Source organism: Thunnus thynnus, chromosome 4 (assembly GCF_963924715.1).
Source record: "Thunnus thynnus chromosome 4, fThuThy2.1, whole genome shotgun sequence".
In the NCBI taxonomy this organism is placed as follows: Eukaryota; Metazoa; Chordata; class Actinopteri; order Scombriformes; family Scombridae; genus Thunnus; species Thunnus thynnus.
Genome location: NC_089520.1, coordinates 34,467,960 through 34,488,048, shown reverse-complemented (window position 1 = coordinate 34,488,048; position 20,089 = coordinate 34,467,960). Strand labels below are relative to the sequence as shown.

General features: G+C 41.0%; 3 protein-coding genes across 8 annotated transcripts in view; all 3 read left to right on the top strand.

The window, feature by feature from the left end:
* The window catches only part of plxnb1b (plexin b1b), a 116,610-nt gene extending 111,959 nt beyond the window's left edge, over nt 1–4,651 (top strand). For all 3 annotated transcript variants that reach the window (XM_067588448.1, XM_067588446.1, XM_067588447.1), the window contains 9 exons: nt 39–142; nt 271–355; nt 1,172–1,338; nt 1,428–1,588; nt 1,740–1,887; nt 2,195–2,259; nt 2,558–2,633; nt 2,721–2,795; nt 3,641–4,651. In XM_067588448.1, coding sequence (XP_067444549.1) covers nt 39–142; nt 271–355; nt 1,172–1,338; nt 1,428–1,588; nt 1,740–1,887; nt 2,195–2,259; nt 2,558–2,633; nt 2,721–2,795; nt 3,641–3,745 — 986 coding nt within the window. In that variant the 3' untranslated portion in view covers nt 3,746–4,651. The remainder of the gene's footprint in view (nt 1–38; nt 143–270; nt 356–1,171; nt 1,339–1,427; nt 1,589–1,739; nt 1,888–2,194; nt 2,260–2,557; nt 2,634–2,720; nt 2,796–3,640) is intronic.
* Nucleotides 4,652–6,724: 2,073 nt separating this feature from the next.
* si:dkey-19e4.5 (UBA_like_SF and PTH2 domain-containing protein) lies at nt 6,725–13,472 on the top strand. The gene is made up of 7 exons (XM_067588453.1): nt 6,725–6,979; nt 7,927–8,040; nt 10,170–10,241; nt 10,353–10,427; nt 11,040–11,137; nt 11,702–11,816; nt 11,998–13,472. Exons 2-7 carry the CDS (start codon nt 7,933–7,935, stop codon nt 12,082–12,084), a joined length of 555 nt encoding a protein of 184 aa, XP_067444554.1. The 5' UTR covers nt 6,725–6,979; nt 7,927–7,932; the 3' UTR covers nt 12,085–13,472.
* A 2,017-nt stretch (nt 13,473–15,489) lies between these two features.
* setd5 (SET domain containing 5) overlaps nt 15,490–20,089 on the top strand; it is a 35,406-nt gene continuing 30,806 nt past the window's right edge. For 2 of the 4 annotated variants that reach the window (XM_067588450.1, XM_067588449.1), the window contains exon 1: nt 15,490–15,924. The gene's annotated coding sequence lies outside the window, so the exon portion shown is untranslated. The remainder of the gene's footprint in view (nt 15,925–20,089) is intronic. The other 2 variants (XM_067588452.1, XM_067588451.1) reach the window with 1 other exon arrangement.

Below are 20,089 nucleotides of genomic sequence, written 5' to 3'. Positions count from 1 at the left end.
TGATTGTCTGGCTGTCATGGTGTGTGTGTTTTGCTCAGAGTGGAGGTCTGGTGTCGCCGGTCATCTCATCCTGTCAGACGAGGACTTGACATCTGTGGTGCAGGGCAACTGGAAACGCCTCAACACCCTGCAGCACTACAAGGTCAGAGTTCACGTTTCAACTAACACACTTCATCCTCAAAGAAAATACAGTATTTTTTAGTCAATAAAAGTAAGAATGTGGCTTGTGGTTATATAGAGCTAACTGTATATTTTGTTTTGTTCATCAAGGTCCCAGACGGTGCGACAGTAGCGCTGGTCCCTCGCCACAGCAAGCACATTCACCATGACAACCACGACTATGTAGCAGGAGAGAGTGAGTTCCTTTACAGTGATAACTCTGAAATAGTTTCTCCTCATTGTGACCTGAAATGAATCTGAACCAACCACCTACTTGCAGACCTTTCTATGTGTACAGCTGCAGCAGTCATGTCTGGTTTTGTCATATTAATCTCCCTTTATATATACAAAGTGAACGCAGGCAGCAGAAGTGATTGAGTGATTGAGCATGTGCTGCACACTGGAAAATGGGCATTTGGGTTGTATTGGACAGCTTCCAGTTGTTAATGTGTATAACAAAGCTTCATTGTTACTGGTCTATACCTGGGTTTTATATTCCCAGGCTTTAAGAAGTTGTACTGTTAGAGGACACACTCCATACTTATTAAAATAAACAAGGTCTTGTGGGGGTCACGTCCCAGAATATGCTTCTGGTTGTAGAAGGTTTCGTTTTTACATTTAAAAAGTGTTTTTTTGTAAATGTATTTGCACAAATAACAAAACACAAAAAACATAATGTATTAAAGGAGTAATTATGATTGTGCTGGTGAGATTTAACAAACCCAAAAGAGCTTCTAAAGACATCTCACTAAAAAAGGAAAAAAATGTTTTTAAAGAAGAAAAAAATACATTAGTACAACCTACAGAAGAAAACAGAAAAAGGTCAAAAATACATTAATGAAACTATGTGTTTATGCTGCAAATCATATTCTCAAAGTCTCATTTTCAGTCAGATTTTGACTTGGTTATCTGAAACTGATGAGCTCTCTGTATAGCTGAGGGTTACGCAGGTCTTTATCGGTCAGGTAGTGTATCAGACAGAACTAAGGGTTAAAACTGTTGAACTGTGCAGAGACGCCGATGCTGGAGGATGCAGATGAAGGAGGAGTGAGGCTGTGGCATCTGGTGAAGGCCAGCGAGGAGCCTGAGCTGCCCAAACACCGCAGAGGCAGCCTGAGGGAGAGAGAGAGGGCCAAGGCCATACCTGAGATCTACCTGACCCGCCTGCTGTCCATGAAGGTACACACACACAGGTTTCCACATAGATGTTAAGGTCATTTAAAATATTTTTTGAATAACTTTTGAATCTCTCCCTCCATGTTCTTCAGGGGACGCTGCAGAAGTTTGTAGACGACCTGTTCACAGTTATCCTCAGCACCAGTCGTCCTGTCCCGCTGGCCGTCAAATACTTCTTTGACCTGCTGGATGACCAGGCGGGACAACACGGTATCTCCGACCCAGAGACAATACACATTTGGAAGACAAACAGGTACAGTATAGACCCAGAGCCTGAAAGATATTAGATCTGTTTTATCCAATAACCAAACACTGTTTTATCACAATTGTGTTTAATGTTTAAAATAATGCATTCAAACCACTAAAAAGACTGATTGTGTGATTAATGCCTTCTGTTTCTCCAGTCTGCCTCTGCGTTTCTGGATCAACATTGTGAAGAACCCTCAGTTTATCTTTGATGTCCAAGCCTCGGACCACGTGGACGCAGTTCTGTCCGTCATTGCCCAGACTTTCATGGACTCCTGCACCATCGCTGAGCACAAACTGGGAAGGGTGAGCACAGGCAGCATGTAGAAGCTTCTTCCACATTAGAGTTTGTTTTTTTTAACATATAAATTTAAAATAGTTTTTGTGGTTTTCAATTGTAATTGAGATTTTAGATAAGCAAATGACGGAAAAGATGCTTAAAAACAAGGAAAAGCTGAGATTGTAAGTGCTGTTTCAGTTGCTGGCAAACAGTATTTGTTTTAGATCACATGGATTCACAGCAGTCACAAATGGAGTAGACATTCAGACAAGCCCTGAAGCAGCTTCTGTCCCTCCTCTCGCTTTAGTTCTCATTCCTTCTCTTTTAAAACAGGACTCTCCCATCAACAAGCTGCTGTATGCCAGAGACATCCCCCGCTACAAGCAGATGGTAGAACGGTGGGTTCAGATTGAATTAAAGCTGCTTAAAACTTCTTCTAAAACAGCTGCTTGGACAACATGACACCAGATATAATGTATGCATTTTGGAATAAAAATATCAAACATTCATTGGTTTGTAATATAAAAACAAATATGTAATGATTCCAGCAAAAACGCTGTTTGGTTAGAGGTTAATTTTCTTGACATTTATGAAAGCTCTCAGTTTTAAGTGTGAAAGCTGCTTTCATGATCTTGTTGAAGCAGCTGTTAGTCTGTGTTTTGCATGTGAAGCTGATCATACTTGCCGTTATTACAGGTACTATGCTGACATCCGGCAGACCATCTCAGCCAGTGACCAGGAGATGAACTCTGCTCTGGCTGAACTGTCCAGGGTGAGTGCAGACAGATGTGCTGCTGTTCACTCAGTGGAAACAGACACAGAGAGCACTGACATTTAACATGAATGCTTTGTGTTTCAGAACTACTCAGGAGAGCTGAACTACCTGGTCGCACTGCACGAGCTGTACAAGTACATCAACAAATACTACGACCAGGTGTGTTTAGTGCGCAGCCTGACACGGTGTTTGGGTGTATTATTAACAGAGGTGTAATAGTATATATTAGAAGAGTGTTTTGTCATACAGATATGTGATTATGTGCATTATGTTGAGAATATATCGAGTAAAAAGCAAAGAGTACTCAGTTTTGTGTGCACTAAATGCTGGAGGTCGATATTAAATGTCAAAGGCCACAACTTAAAACGTAGATTCCTGAATATGTAGATAAGGATCTGCATGTAAAACGAAAAGATTCTTCTGCAGTCATTTTCTTTTCTGACTTTGGCATCCCCTGGTGTTAGTATTATTTACTAGTGCTGCCAGTAGTTCAGTAACAGATTTAACACAAGATTCAAGAGACTTAATTGTCATTTGCACAGGCACAAGGTACATGTACATTGCAATTCTTGTGTGGTTCACGCAGTCAGGTTTAAAAAAAGATATATATATATATATATATATAGATATTTAAAAATATGAGTACTGTATATACAATTTGGGAGGACAGTGGACAGAGAAAATGAGGAAAACTGGTGGGAAAACAGGGAGAGTTAACAAGTAAACATGTTGGATGATATGAATGTTTATTCCCACCCTTCATTTACAGTAAATCTGACATGGAAAGTAGAATTAAAGCTTCAACTGATGGAGCAGTAAATAAATGGATGAATACACTGAAATGAATGATAGTTAGGTAATATGCAATACTGGCAAATTTATGCTTTATTCCTCAGAAGCTCTCATTATGTATAGGAGAAACTGATATGACTGATGTATACTACCACTCTCACTCTCACTCTCTCTCTTCATCCACCCCTGTGCCGTCCTCTTCTTCCCATCAGATCATTACAGCGCTGGAGGAGGACACCACAGCCCAGAAGATGCAGCTCGGCTACAGACTGCAGCAGATTGCTGCTGCTGTGGAGAATAAAGTCACAGACTTGTGACAGAAGAAACGCCCACCAGTTCTTGAACAAACAGAGTGGGGTGGGAGGCAGAGAAGAGACTTGCACCCTGTAGGTTGAACTGAAAGGCAGGAGAGCAACAGCTGGACTAATGGGAAGAGACACAGTCTCTTCTTTTCCAGGAGGAAGGTTGGCAATGAACCGTCACTTTTTTTCAGTGCGAAGGAGATGGAGGTTCAGGGTGACATTCAAGTTCACATCCCAGCACCTATTTGTCTTTTTTATTTTTTATTTTTGGTGTTCGCGAAGGATGCATCTGTGACTTTGGTGCGAACTCTGAGGCTCTGAGCCCTCTGAAGAAGCACATGGAGTCAGAGAGATGACACCTAGCAAAATGTGAACAAAGAAAGACGGGATGTGCCAAGGACACGATTGAGGCCTGCTGTTAAGCCGTTAACTTAATTAGCTTGTCGCTGCTGTATGGTCAAAAGTGATTTCTTGTGTTTGTATGGTGATTTGTGTGTGTGAACAGTTATTCATATTGCCCTGGTTGTCAATCTACATCTTGTACTCCCACATTTCTGATTTCTAGTGCAAAGTATTGGAGTAACTGATTATACTTTGGATGTTATAGTAAGAACTATTCTGAAAACAGTGAACTTTTTCTCTGAAATTCAAACATTTTACAACAAAATCTTGGTCACAGTGTTGTTCAGAGTCCCCTTTACCTACAGCAAATAACAGAGTTTCATAAGTTACTGCCGCTGTCTACCTCAGCCTACTGTGCTGCATCAAATGCTTTTTTTCCTGTGATGTTGCGCCACCAACACTACTGTGTACATTTCAACCGGCAACAACTACAAGTACAGCAGCACAGCACAGATCTGTCCTCGGTAACATCTGTAGACATTCTAATTTGCAGCGACACACACACACACACACACACTCACACACACATCAATACTCCAAGTCGATTCAACATTTCTACTTCCTTATTTTCTTTACTTTGTGAGAGATTTGAAAGTCAGAACCTGCTCATCAGGGCATTTTAAGGTACTTAAAACACGACTGAGTGACAGTTTACTCTGTTTTCGTTTCTTGCTTTTATACTTATTCATGTTGGTGTTTCTGTAGTGTACAAGTCACTGGAAAGATGTTAGAGGAAAAACAAAAATCCTTCCATAAAGAAACTCATATTAATGAAGTGGTGCGCACCACTAGCGTGCACCGCAGTGTTTTATCGTGTAATTCGTTCATATTTCTATTTTGTACATTTTTTAACATTCCTTTTAGGTTTTGAACAAGGAGCAATGTATTAAATCACATCACGGTTCACCTTGTTCTACTCCAAGCCGAGGCAGTGGTACGAGTTGAATTTTTTATGGGTATTGACATCATGATTGGCATGCAGTTCTTGTATTGGACACAAGGTGGCACTGCTGCATGTTCTGAAAGACTACCTGGCATTTTTCTGTCAAGTTGATACAGCTTACGTGTTGATTATACTACTACAGGTTCATTAGGTATAGTTTATCTTGTCACACTTTTCTGCTGTCATTTGGAGCACAGAGACATTTCATACACGAACAAATGTTTGCTGGTATTTTCTTATTTAAGTGACAAAGGCTTACTTGGTGGTTAATAGGGCTGGGTATGCTTGGACATTTGTCGGTGCTTGTCTTGTGTCAAACTCTGTTTCCCTTTCAAATAGTGTTCCCTCCATGGTTGAGTTAAGGGTTTAATTTAGGTAAAATTTCAGTTAAGGGAAGGTATCTCAGAGATAACAGGGTTCAGATTAAGGTGGAATTCAAGTAAAGGTAAGAGGGAACCCATATTGATGGAGGAAACAGACTTTGACACAACACGGATGACAATATGGTACCAGAATGAAAATGACATTTTTTGATACCTTACTTTGCAGAATATAAACATGTCGTTCAACAAAAAACCTTATAATGCACCGGTGTTTAATGTTGTCTTAACACAAACAGTGTCAATACTCAAGTCAATGCTATAGACACAGTTTAGTCACTCAAATGTAATGAGGTTTGATACCCAGCCCTTGTCAGACCAAACAGATGACCATAAAAAAAGGAGTCTTTTTTTTCAAAACTGTCTCATTTCTGTCCATGCTCCCTCTTAAAGAGTGCTGATGTGTGTCAGTGGAGCCTAAAGTGTGTCATTTCCACGCCCAGGCTCAGCATGTCGGAATGTAGCCCATAGGGTTATTACTACATTACTTAACACACACAAGTGACTAATGACTCCTATGAGCGGATGGTTTGTTGTGTCACACAGTCAGTTCACATGGGGGATGGGGGCTCAGTGATGATCAAGACAAGCCGTCTGAGGGAAAACTATAACTGTTGTTAGGCTGTATAAATTTGGCAATGTAGAGCAGGCTCTGCAAGGAGCAGTTTTAAGGATGTTTCTTATTTTGTGTGTTAATATCATTGTACATACTGATTTCAAATGTAACTGTAGTGATTTAACCTGTTTTAATAAGAGAATGTGCAAATTCTCACAGATGCTGATGTAATAAAGTATTCTTAAAATTGTTTGTTGTGTTTTTCTTTCAAATACATAACATTAATGTTGAATCCCTCAAGATGTTCATTTGTAAGCGGTGCATCAGGGCCTGGAAGCTGACAGATGTGTTGCCAATTGTAATTACGGACAGGGTGCTGTTGTGTAGATTGTCTGGTGCTACGCGCGTTCATGAGGCAGATGTTACCATGGAGATCAGGACGCTGAGATTTAGTCAACTGAGTCAATAACATCTGTTAATAAATATACCACATATCTATTTTATCTTGCTAATTAACTACCGACATTTACATATAATGTATCGTTCTAAGCTGCAACAGGATAACACGGGATATGAAAATAAAGTACATCATCAAATACTGGTTAAAAATATTTGAAGTGTTTAACATCGTTGTTTTGAGTCAACAGACGACATGATGAGATGACGTTTTTCTTAACATTTACGACAACGATGAGTAGCACGCGCATACCATCCCCTCATAATTCATGTCACCAGAAAATCCGTTACACCATCCTGGAGAAGAGGCAGCATCCCGTGCCAACATACACGAGGGTCCAAAATGGAGTAACGCCGAAGACAGTATAAGACGGGCATCCCACTGAATGTAATTCCAAATTCAAACTGACATTTTTCCGTCGCAGTTAAAAATTCTGAGTTCCAGAAGCCGCGGGGAAGTGGCAATCGTTGTTCCTGCTGTTGAGCTAGCTGCACAGAACAGGAAACTACAGGCAAGTATCTGGAAGGAGGGTAGCCCAGTTAGCAACAGTGACTGATGCTAACGTTAGCTAGCATTGTTATAATGTGGTTGAACCAGAAAAGTTAACTTAATTAACTGTCAAGCAGACATTTACGTGAAGCATTTACGTGCTATTTGTTGGAGATGAATATTATTACTGAAGTAGTTGGCGTTAAGTAGAGCAAAAGACACCCAACTGTGCTAACGTCTGCTGCATTTTTTTCCAAGCTGATTTGAATGGTGTGTATTAGGTGAGCTAACGTTAGCTAGCACTGTCACTGCGCAGAGTTAGCTTAACGTAGTCCTCCGACACATAACCTAGCGGTTCATTTATGGCTTGTCTTGTTGCACTTTGTGGCTATCTGCAAAGGTAACGTTATTTTTAGATTTAATATCCCATACGCTCATATGAAGAGAACGTCAAACCACTCTTCATTCATTTTTATTACGGCCCTGCTTGGAATAGTCAGATTGTAAAAGGGAATAGAACGAGTACGAATTATATAGTTTGGTTTACCGACCACTACAGTTGATTAAAGCTGTATTTCTACATAAATTAACTTTAATTTATGTAGAAATACAGCTTTAATTTGTGTAATTTTATACTTAAGGCGTATTTCAGTTTTTTTCTATTTGTTTGTCATGTTAGATGTTCATTTTGATTTGCTTTGTGCAAAGAAGCTATCCACCCATATATGCAGATTATCATACATGTGATCAAATATATTGTTTCTGTCTGTGTTCCATTCAGAGGCATGCAGAACACTGGGGTCTGTTTTACAAGACACGGGTCTGTTTTAAGAAAAAAACGGCACACAGCCAATCTTATTTCTCATTGTGGACCAGGTCATCTTTAATCTAATGTGGTAGATTTTGGTGTCGTATTTCATGGGCTGGTGCTGTGCAGGGTGTTCATTGTTTCTGTTTTCCTCATTGCAGTAAAGAATGGAGCCATCAGAGCAGTTGGGCCCAGACTCAGGTTCTCAGGATGTCAACCCTGTGTTTCTGCAGCAGCTCAGGGAGCTGGACATCCCTGAGGAGGCAGCCAAACAGGTGGGACAGTACACTCACTGATATGCTGTACATGTAAAGACCGTATGCTTAATATATTCAAAAAAGTATTCAACAATTTAGTCCAGTTTTAAAATATTAAAGTAATTTCAGCTGCTCCATAATAATGCTCACTGGGTAAGTTCAGCATTCAGGGATATTCATATAATCTCCAGTGTGATATGATAACTATGATAGGAATTTTCCTGCAGCGCAACTAATTATACTATGACTAATATGAGATGATTAATTGATCAGTGTCTTAAATGTCTTGTTTTTTCATTTAACCAAAGATTACCACAGTAATGTGCAATGTACAGGAGATCAGCTCTGATGACCTGACAAGTTGCCTTACTAATGTGCACAGTGTTATTAAAAAGAATGGCTTTCCTCTGAGTTGAGGGTGAGTCCATGGAGTGTAATATCTGAATGTAAGGGAGAGATCACTGTTCAAAGAAATGAGTGATTGCACTTAACGTCAGTAAAGACACAGCAATATGATATCTGACCGGGATTTTGATCTCTTTCTCTCCTGACGTAAATTTCCACAAATTGTCTGCTTCAGTATCAACTTGTGAAAACGAGCAGGTTAAGCTCATAGAAATGAAAAAATAGCACAGTAACAGACCCAAAATGAAAGTCATCTTGTTTTCTGAAACGATGGTGGTATTTCTGACTTGGTGGTAAATAATTCTCAAGTGTTTGAGAAACACAAAAACAAGGATTTCTCATGTCAGCTGAACTCCTTCAATGATGGTAGTTGAATCCTATCATATGCAGCATCGCTCCACCCACATCACCAATACTGCACTGTATTAATAAAGCATCTCTTATAACAGTTGCTCCATGCTAGATGACTGGTCATTCAGTGTGCTAATAGACCTTTTTTCCAGCAGATATTTTGACCGCAAAAGCACAGATGGAACTAATAACATTAATGACTCCATTCTAGCAACTACTGTAATGCAAGATAACAATTATGTAATGTTATCGGTTACATTTGTGTTTGTACAGCTCACAATGTCTGCTGTGATAAAGGCCTATTGTAAATGTAATGAGTAACATTGTGGATGCTTATATCACGGACCTTCAATGATCCATACTCTTATAATGTGAACACTGCATTACCAGACAGCTTTCATGCTAAAAACTCCAGTTCAGGATATTACCTCATTAGATCTCTCTCCAGTTAACTTTAATAGCAGAATATTAAGATGATTTTAAGCTTTATCAAACTCAGCCAGCACAGTGATAACTGGTGGTTTGTACAATTTCTAATACCCCTGCACTACAGCACCTCACTGATGAAATAGTTTATATCTCATGTCTGTGCAATAAAGGTCTAAGAAGCCTGCATGTTATTTGTGAAGTACTGCAATAAATGTACATATTATCAAATGTGCCTCAGTAAAATAAGTAATAAATGAACTGTCCGAAAAGCCTACAAATAAAATATTATTGTTGACAGGAAATATTAATGTACGTTATTGGTGAGATGGAGGTCCAGTGTTCACTGTGGGCTCATGTGTTTTTACCTTCATGGTCAATATTTATGTGACATTTTATGAGTTGCCATATAATGTGATGAGAGATTGAGATTTATTAAAATATTACCTTTATCAGCTTATTACTTTGTATTACAGGCGGAAATGTTCCGATGCTAGAGTATACTGCCATATTCATCATACCCCTCTCTTCATATACCACCGATGTGTGTATCATCTAAATGTTAACTGTGTCACACAAGTGTCACTTTCTGAAGCACCAGCACATTTAAAACTTGAACGTCATCAGTCACGTGCTATTGTTCATTTGACACAAACTCAAACACAACGTATTGAAACATTGTGCTTCACCGGAATGAAACAAGCTTCAGTATCATCCGCCTATCACTCTTTTCTAGCTCTCTACATGCTTATATCTTGTGTTTAGGAATGTGCAGCATTTAAATACCCAAAATAAGAATGCAGTTTTAATGGAGAAGTTTGAACGACTGTAAAAGCTGAAGTTTAATTGAACAAATGTCTTGCTTGCTTGTATCATTTGTCAGCCAAAATGATGGCAGGCATGGCCACACTATAATTCACTTCTTTGTTCTCTGACCTTTTTCCATTGTTTCTCTCGAACTCCAGGCACTCCTGCATACTCGGAACGTGTCTGCCGAGGAGGCGGCCATGTACTACTTCAACAAGCTGGAGAATGAGGTGCCCATAAGCTAGCCTTAGTCTCCACAGGTACACCTTGGTACATTAGACCTCCTGGAGTTTGTCCAAAGCCAAATCTCAGTGTCTCTTCTTGTCTGTTGTGATCCTCAGGAGGAGGGAGATGATGATCTCATGTTCAAGATGGTGTTTGTGGTGAACATGGACCTTGCCATGGGTGTTGGAAAGGTAAAAACGAGTGGGGCTGCTGTGGACTGTGTGGGTTATGTGCTGTCTTCCAAGTGCTTCTCTTAATATGTAATGATAGTTCAGTTATGGTTTGTCATAACATGAAAAAGCTCTCTCCTGAGTTTAGAGAAAAGAAAGCTAGGATTTCCTGCAAGACAAGTCTTGGAGCTACTGCACAGACAAAAATAGAGGAGGAACTTTTTATCTAAGCTAACTTTTGAAGCTCTTGCCCACACTGTAAATTGAATCACTCCTGTCTCTGGCTTTACAGTCACATGAAACCATAGGAGCTTTGAATTTGCCTGGAATTTTCCAGGTTCTTCCAATTATTGACTAACAGGTTCAGTGCTCTTTTGCTCTGAGTGGGAGTAGTTAATTCTCACATCAGTTGCACTGAAACAGTGGTTGTAGTTATTTCATGCAAATTTTGTTGAGTGCTGAGTTTGCATTCTAACAGTAAAAATGCAAAGTGCAAATTTATTTTTTCAAGTTCAATGTGAACCTTTTTATTCGAACTCGGTCAGAAAGAGCACATGGAGACCATCTATAGTATGTCTGAAAATGTGACAGATTGTCATGTCAGTGTGACCTCGGTGCTGTGTGTTTGTGTAGGTGGCAGCCCAGGTTGGGCATGCTGCTGTGGGTTTGTACCAGGCTCTGCAGGAGAAGAACAGCTGGAGGGAGATGGCCTGGAAGTGGGACCACAGTGGGTAAGACCTGAACAATATGTTGTTAGAGAGGAGATGCACGTGTTACGTATCAAAGTTAGTGTCCATATTTAAAGCTCTGCTACCTTCAACATCACAGTTTTTACTTCAGGAGGAGCAAGCTCGTTCTACTGCTGCTGTTTTACAGAAACCCAAAATGTTACCCCATTAATGCTCCACTTCCAGAAATGTTCCGCACTTTGTTGTACTTGAATTTATTTTAGAAGGTTTGCTTTGCCACTTGTCCTCCTTAGTCTCTTTATTTTTTTTTGAACATGTAATCCTGCAACTGTGTCAGATAGCTGTGCTACTTTTGCTTTTTTTTTTTTCTCCAATCATTGCTCACCATCTGTGTCTGTGTTCTAACATCGTTCTGGACTCTCCACACTTGGCTGTCATTATTTTATTAGAATAGCTGTATCAATTAGATGATTAGTTACTGACATTGTTGACTACCGAAATATCTTTAAATACCTCTTTTGCCAGAATGTATAATATTGTTGAATAATCAAGTCAATCCGTATTATATTATTGATGAAAAAGTTCATGTGCATGGTGTTGATACAGAGCTAAGAAGGTGGTGGTCCAGGGCACCAACGTGGCTCATCTACTGGAGCTGCAGGCCCTGGCCATGAGCCTCAGCCTGCCCACCTACCTGGTCCAGGATGCAGGGCTTACCCAGGTGAGGGAAACATGCCATTTTCAAAATTGGCTTTTGCGTCAGTGTTTTTTGGATGTCATTTCATTCACTTCACATCTCTTTATTAGTACTAATACATTTGGTCAAACATTAATTGATTTTGTCAGTGTCGGCTAGACATTCAAGTCTCAGCGCTAAACCGACCCCTCTTTGTCTTTGGCAGGTGGAGGCCGGGTCCCGCACCGTCCTGGCCATCATGGGTGAGGAGGAGATGGTGAACAATGTCACTGGGAGTCTGAAGCTGCTCTGAGGGGATCAAACCTACAGTGGGGAGGCATGGCTCTGTGGTGCCAAAGTGCAACCAGCAGAGGGCAGCATTTCCCAGCAGCAAGGAGAGTCTTGGCATGCAAGAGAGTAACAACCTTTAAAAAAAAAGACCTAAAGAAAGAGGGAAAACAAGACATGTCCCAACACCAGAAAACCAACACTCTTGGCCATTTGTTTCCCTTTCATTCTTTGTCTAAGCCGCTTAGTCGGCCGTTGCGAGCAGGAGGGGAGAGAGACAGGTTCCTCACAGGGGAACAAGTCCAGGGCAGTTGTGTGTTTTGTTTTTTTGTTTTGTTTTTTTTTTTTCTGGGAAACTTTTCTCTTTTTTAAACAGGCCACCAACTTAGCAGAGAGTCTTATTAGAATTTGAATCAATTTTCAAACACATTTAGTCTGTTATCCAGTTTCAGATATGGCTAAATGAAGTATTTTTGGTGGTTGACCAATATTGTAGTCATGCTTATTCCAGGGGTGGTGTACTGTAGACTAATGCATTATGTAATTATAATTATACCCATACGCATAGATGTAGTATTTCCCAGTTGAATTCACTACTCCCAAGTGAAGGGTAACTTAACTGATGATATGTGAACACTCATTTTTTGACGTTTAAATGATTTTGTCTGTATGCAACTACTCTCCCAAAGATCCCTATCCTATAGACTCAATAACATTACTTATTATTGATGAATGGCTCTATTTTATATTCATATGTCTCTTATGGCCATATACTGTATTAACTGTGGTGTGCCACCCTAAACAGTATGCACAGTTACTGGACTTTGTTGTATTGTTATTTCTTTATGCAGAAGGAAAGATTCTCTTAGGTTACAGGTTTTGGATTTATTGTCAGAATTTGATGGTGGCGGAGAAGTTCTATGGAAAAAATATTATGTTATGTCCGTTAAAGGCCTACGCTGGGCCTAACTTTATGCACTCTGACTGCCTGTTGGTGGATAGTTAAAATAGTGAATTTGATCAACTTGCAACTCGAGAGGTCACAGATGATCGTGTGTATGACATTTGTTAAGGACTCTATGAATAGTCTTGCACACTACTAATAATCTTAATATACAAAGAATTATTTGCAAGCTGTTGTTTGTCTATGTTCTCTCTAACAAATATTTGTGGGCATGAACTGCCACTCCCTTAATTCTTAAGTGTAATGTCAATGATTTTATTTGTGACAGAAATCTTGTCAAAACGGCAGTGTCATGCATGCAATATGAGCTGTATATATGAACAGACCATGGGAATCCCAAAGTCATGTCAATTTTAGTAACATGTCCACACTTTGATACCTCCTGTGTTATACCGTCATTTGTGTGAGTGTTTCAGACTATGGAGACAATTAAAATGCCTCCAAATGAAGTAACAAACCGCCTGAATCGTGTTTTTACCTAACACAGAGCCGACCATACAGACTATGCAGATAAAAGAGATTTGCTAGAGCTGTGGCAGTGAAAGCAGTGTGGGGGAGGGTTGAACACAGCCATGTTGCAGTGCGCGGTTTGGGCTGGCCATATGACATTGCTTTTTCACCGCAGTAACAATGGCAGCATTGTGAAATATGACCGTCGCTTACCACGGCAGTCCGGCTGGGAAATTTATAATCTGTCCTTCAGTTATTAACCTCATGACGTGTTCTCGGAAATTATTCTGGTGGTTGTGTTTATAAAGGGCAACAGCCAGACGAAGGACGGGAAGGCGGACAGTTACTTTCCAAAGGCCAACACATGTAGATATTTGTGAAATTAAAAGTAACATCAGATATAAAGATAACAGCCCACTCTTGCTCGTGTGTGTCGGCTGTTGTGGGGCGTGGGTGTTAGCTTATTTTATATAATTCACCGACTATTAAAGGGATGCATTTTGTTCTTGGTTTAGCTAAATTGTGTTGACACCTTTTTATTTTGATTTCATAGCAAAATTGTATGTGAGTGGACTGTTTCAGTATACCATATTAGTGTGTTGGTGAATACCGACATTAGTTTCCATGACATACTAGGGTTCAGCTAGTTTGTCAGCATATTAAATGTTAATTTGATGTCAAGCGTAGCCTGCAGCTGTGCTACTAATCGGAAATAAGTGACAATAGGAAGTGTCTACATTTATATCACTGCTTTGTTCGGCCTCTGCCTTCATTTAATTAAATGAATCCAATACTTAAGACAACATCATAATGTCTCCTGAATATCTGCTTTATGGAAGTCGGGGTCATAATCAATTTTATTGTGGAAGCCACTCAGCCGCAATGTAATAATTGTATTATTCTGCTGTCTAATCTTGTAGCTCGTCAGACCTCTGCAACAAATGACGTTGGCATTTATCTGCACAGCCAATCCGAAGTCGCCCCCAAGTCTCATGACATGACATGAAACCAATCGCGTCATTGTTACTATTTGTTTATAAATATCGCAGTCCCGACGCCAAAACTTGTATTATTTACTTGTACCTGTTGAAAATAACGTCTCCGTTTTACGCTTTGTTTGTAAATCCAGTGTGTGTGTGTGCGTGTGTCAGGCTAGGGCAATATACAATTCAAACACTAACATCACAGCAAAAATTATGCTGATTTTGTCCGCTCTAACCCTTCCTCTGCTGCAAATCCCACGAATACTTTGCTCTGTTGAGCCGCTGGTGAAAGGGATGTTTTTCGTTGTGTCGGGTATTTTTTCTGTGCAAGTGTGTGGAGAGACTGATTTCGGCAGCGGGAACTGAAGTAGGAGGGACCAGTGAATAAGTAGATGCAACCCAGGAGTACTGGTCAATTTCCCTGTCCAACCCCCTGACCAGATGCTACCGGAGCGCGACACCTCACTCTCTGCTCATCTGACAGGCTGGTAGGTGGGGCTGACCCAGTGGGCTGACCCTGGAACTGGGCCCCAGAGACCCCGTGTAGCTAACGCCTGCTACTATCTATTGGTATGAAAGCTCCTTCCACAGTAGATAGATGAATGTACCCCTCAGATAATGAAAAAACAATAATCCCACTAACGAATTAAAATTAAATCCACGGCATTTGAATTTAATAACAAGAATTCCCCAAAACTTTTGAAGATACAGATCCTTTGAAGGGTGTCAAATTGTCTTCCGACTCCAGCCACTCTCTATAGCTCTCCTTCTTGTACGCCACCAAGCACACATACACATATCATGAAGGGACTGAATTTTCGCACCCCTCCTCAAAGCAGTGCCCGCCCCGTTTTGCGTAGTTGACGGAAAAAAACAACCAACGCTCTCGTTCGCATCCAATCACATACATTTATGTCTGTTTGTAAGCATGACTGACACGATGATATCCAATCATTGGCAAGAGGCGGGATATCGCAGCCCATGGAGAGAGCCCCTGCACGGTCGCCAGGGAAACCCCGTGGCGTGGTTGTGTGTCAGTTTCGCTGGGACCCGCGGTCGGTGCCGGTGAGGAGGGGGATGGGCGCCTCTGCGACTGTAAGGATCCGAGACAGAGTCAGAGCCCCGTATCACATACAGCAGCATATACCCCATTATAAATAGCGACTGTAAATATTCAATACACTCAAATAAATGGATTTATCCACCGGGGATCTATCGTAGACACTCAATGGATGCACTGCACCTGAACAGGACAGGGAGTTTAACTTTCCTTCTATGTGTGGGAGACACTGAGAAGTTTGTTTCCTACCCCTGGAGAGGGAGCTACTTTTAAGGGCAAAGGATACAGGAGACTCCGAGGCCGACGTCAGGCCTACTGGTCTGGCTGGATTTGATGTTGGGATACTCTAAGGACTTCCTTCTGTACATGAATTTGCCTCGCTTGTACAAGTTTGGAATGCCTCTTTAGGTAAGTGTTTTAAATCTGTGTTAGTTGATAATATTAACCTTTATAAATGAAGACAGTAACATAAATACAACAGACACTAACCATGTTTTCAGTCAACCCAACATAGCTATGAAGCTAACCAACTTAGCTAGCTAACTAAACGTCCACTTAAGTTTATTAGAACAAGTTGGGTTGCCTCCACTATCTTTCCACTTTCAAGTGGCTTGCTTGGCTGGCCAGAAAGCTTCCCATATTGATGGTCTGCCTTGCAGGGCTGCTCTTGGCTGTGTCTGGACTGATCTTCCATGTTTTTTTTTATTAGCTCCTCGTGTTGTTTTTGATAGCTAGCTTGTTAGTTTGGGAATCCACCACATTACAAGTTTTATAATAGCCAGTGATATAACAGTAATTCAAACAACCGTGTCCACATAGCTCTCAACACCATCATGCAAGTTTTGATGAGTTTGACTCGTGTAACGTTGAGTCCATTAGGGGTACATCTAGTTCAGTTTTTACTGTTTTCATGTCGTTGATAAATCACACTTTGCTGTCGTTACAGCGTTAACTTACTAATTAGAGGGTTTATTTTTGCCTCAAGAGCATTAAACTAAATAAAAAACAGAAATCTTGGTCTGTTGAGCAACTTGTGTAATGTGTTGGCTAACATGACCTAACGTTACACTATATCAGCAGCACATTATACGGACTTTATTTGTGTTTATATTGTGTTTCTTTGCATATATATTGGTAGGTTATATTGAGAGATCTACTGGGGCAGTGAGTTCAGAATCAGATCGCATAAGGTAACAGGCAAACTTGTTTTGTTAGAACCAAAAACCAATTTGTTGCATTGCTCTTATGACAGCAATGTGTTAATTGTTGTTCTGGGACCACGAAACTGTCGAATTTTTTGAAAGTTAGCCATGATACTGCTTGCAATTTGATCATTATTGGCGGCTCGTGTTAGCTAAGCAACCAGCTGCTGTGTTGGTTAGCGTTAGCAGACACAGCCATAGGCAACAAATGCTATACTAGCCTTTTTAGCTAACTTTTTGGATGTTTTCCAGTTGATTGTGTCCTTGTTTTGAACCAGTACTTCACAGCACAGCCGCTCCAAGCCTTACGCTATGTATACACCTGAGGACTAACTCATTATTGCTGTGGATTTTTGGAAAATATGGTGTCTGCATCATGGTGGTGTTTGGCTACATCATGTTAGTGCATTTCTCTTTGGCAACAGTCCTAACTTCTCTCAGGCGTGTGAATCAAGCTGAAAGCTCGGCTGTGTCTTCTTTATTTGTGCTTGATATGTTTTTTCCCTACGTGTGGGATCCAGCAATCAGAAACCCAGATCTGTTGTTAGTGACTTGCTGTTCTTCACCTCCCCCCACCTACCAACCCCCAGCCTCGGTGGCGGTTAAGAGAAATGGGTGGTATTTTAGAGGGGAGCTCTTGTTTCCTTTTTTAGCCTCCATTTTTTATTTCAACGTGTGAGTAAGTGCGAGTGGCATCGCTGAGCCGGAATGTAGCAATCACAAGTTTTAATCAAGTTGGAGACCTCGTAGTTGTTCTGTTATTAAACACCATCGCGTTGTTTCATAATTATTACATTTTCTTGATTCTGAGAAAATGCTTTATTTTTATCTCCACCCTATTAGACTGGTTTCAGGGATCAAAGTCTGGTCACAGTATAAAGATATGCCTTGTCATTTTCACAGTATAGTTGATCATCATTTTTAGGTAAAATGCAACGCACCATGAGAACTATGCTCGCGGCAACCACAGCTGACAAGTGATACTGGGAAATGTATTAATGTTTAAATAGCGCCTTTCCTCTTTTGCAGTGTTTTTTGTGAGGTTTTAGTTTATTGGGACCCCGTGTTTTCCGAGCACAAATGGCTGCCCTAACCGTCGCCTGAGTGGCTTTGCTCCGCTCAGCTGCACCACGTAGACTCGCATTGTGCGGCGGCCGGAGTCCGGAGCAGTGGACACAGCAGGCGCAGAGAAAGGACATCTTATATTGCTCTATCGGACATGGTTAGGTCAATTAATGTGTCACCGGATGTGTGACTCTCCCTGCAGTGATATTTGTGTCTGACGTGTCGCAAATTCAACTGGTCATACTTCAGCCATATTACTCTTTCTACACAGCCCAAAAAAATCTCTTATTGAAACGATTAGATTGGATGCTTTAATATCAACAGAGGACATATTTGTCAGTGAGAATCCTTATCAGTCATATGTTTCTTGGTTGCTCTGTATTTGCACTTTAAGTACTGTGCTCATTAATATTTCATCCAAGCTCAGTAAGAAAATCCACCACACACAAACTGCTTTGAGATTGGAAAACGTATGTGAGAGGCCTTTTTTTTCCTGAGCAGTTGTCGACCTTGCTCCATGAGTACAAAGATTACACCCGTGCCCTGCTGGGGGTGTTCAGCCCTCGCCAAGTATTTGGATTGATCTTGATGCCTGTTGGAAGCCAGATTGCAGTGTGCTGAGCCTTGTTTTCATTGGTTGCGACTGACATTCTCTGAATATGTTTCACATCTTTTAATAGACTGTGTGGGCTGCAACATGCAAACCTGGCCACTCAGAACCATTGGAAACATGAGCCCCTCCAGCATTCCCCCTGACCTGATCCTCCTTGTTATCTTGAACAAACACCGCTCTCACTAACAGAGACAAAGACATGTACACAGCCGAGTAAGAAATGCAAGGAGAATATGGGACACAAGCAAGCACACAATGCCATGGCTTCTTAACTCAACCTGCCACCCTGGGAAAGCTAAGAATGTACAGCCTGGCTGCTTGTTGCTGCTCTGCCGCCATGTTGGTTTTCCAGGCCTCTCAAGCAGGTCCAGATTATGTTTTACAGTGAGATACACCTACTGTACTACGGGTGTTGAGTTACAACAATTGCTGATTGAGGGCTAACACGGAGAGCAGCACTGTACTTTTGTGTGTGTGTGTGTGTGTGTGTGGATCTGTCTGCAGGATGTGGACCCTTCTTTCCCAATATGGGCCTCTGAAACTTTGGAGATCTAAGGAATGTGCAGACATGCAAGGTTAGCCTGGCCCAGTTTTCTGTTTACTAAGGAAATGTAGTCTGTCTCCCTTTCACATTCAGAGCGGTTACAAGAAATGTAACTGTTGGGTGACATGCCCTTGAAATCACTGAAGCCCCTTGTTGTAATGGGTGAGTGCTGTGTTCTGGATGAGTCTGAATTTAAACCCTGGTTTGTGTGTATGTGTGTGTGCTTGTACAAGAGGGAGTGAAGCAGGATGTTGGCCCATTTCCAAAAGAAGAAGACAGGATTCTGTCTCGGTGCAGACGGTTGGAGACGGGAGAGAGAGGGAGCAGGGGGTGTTGCTGTGAGGAATAGGAAGAGGGGGGAAAAAACCCTGTCTTTTTTAGCTTGCCATTTGCATGCTGATGACACTCTGTATCATTACACGGAGGGCAGGTGTAGCTATTGATATGTTAATAAGGTTTCATGTGTGTTGTGTCTATGTGACCAAGTCAACTAACCCAGTGTTGTGGATCTACACCTGTATGGAAACAGAAAGGTTGCATTCACGTAAGTGGGAAGCAGACGTGTGCATTTTGTCTCTGAAGTGTAGTTTCACTGCACTGCATTTCATGAGTGTTTAGCAAATAGTACTGACTCTTCTCTTGTTTCTTGAGACACGTCCATTCTTGAGTGTTATATAGATAATGAAAAATATTAAGATGGTTACTCACACCTATACATATATCTTTTTATTTCTTAGCATGTAAAAAGTATTTATTTTTTTTACAATCATAACTTAACTATATTATGTAGATTGTTTTCCTGATTTCCTCGGTTGTAAGAGAGACTAACTTTAGATACCTTCTGCCCTTGCTTTTAATTTTAGCTACAGATATAGAACCAGTCCATCCACCTTCCTCTCTGTGTAGCTTCTCCTCTGCAGCTGCTGTGTGCTCTGTGGCTTGCCGTCTTGCACAACAGGGTTAAAAACAAGTCGCTCTGACGCCTGCCTCATCGGTGCATTCCTATTGGCGCAGGAGCTCTGGAGCTGCTCCAATGGGGCGCAGCATTTCCTCGGCACTGGGGGAGCAATGTTGCAGAGGGCTGTGCTGGTTAATTCTGTTTTGTGCCGAGAAGCAATGCTTCTTGGGAGAATAATGGAGAAGGAGGAG

Excerpts from the sequence above, each read along its gene's own strand:
- si:dkey-19e4.5 (XM_067588453.1), top strand. The coding sequence starts at position 7,933 with ATGGAGCCATCAGAGCAGTTGGGCCCAGACTCAGGTTCTCAGGATGTC. Across the intron at positions 10,242-10,352 it reads TCAACAAGCTGGAGAATGAG|GAGGAGGGAGATGATGATCT; the intron begins GTGCCCATAAGC and ends TGTGATCCTCAG. Across the intron at positions 11,817-11,997 it reads AGGATGCAGGGCTTACCCAG|GTGGAGGCCGGGTCCCGCAC; the intron begins GTGAGGGAAACA and ends TGTCTTTGGCAG.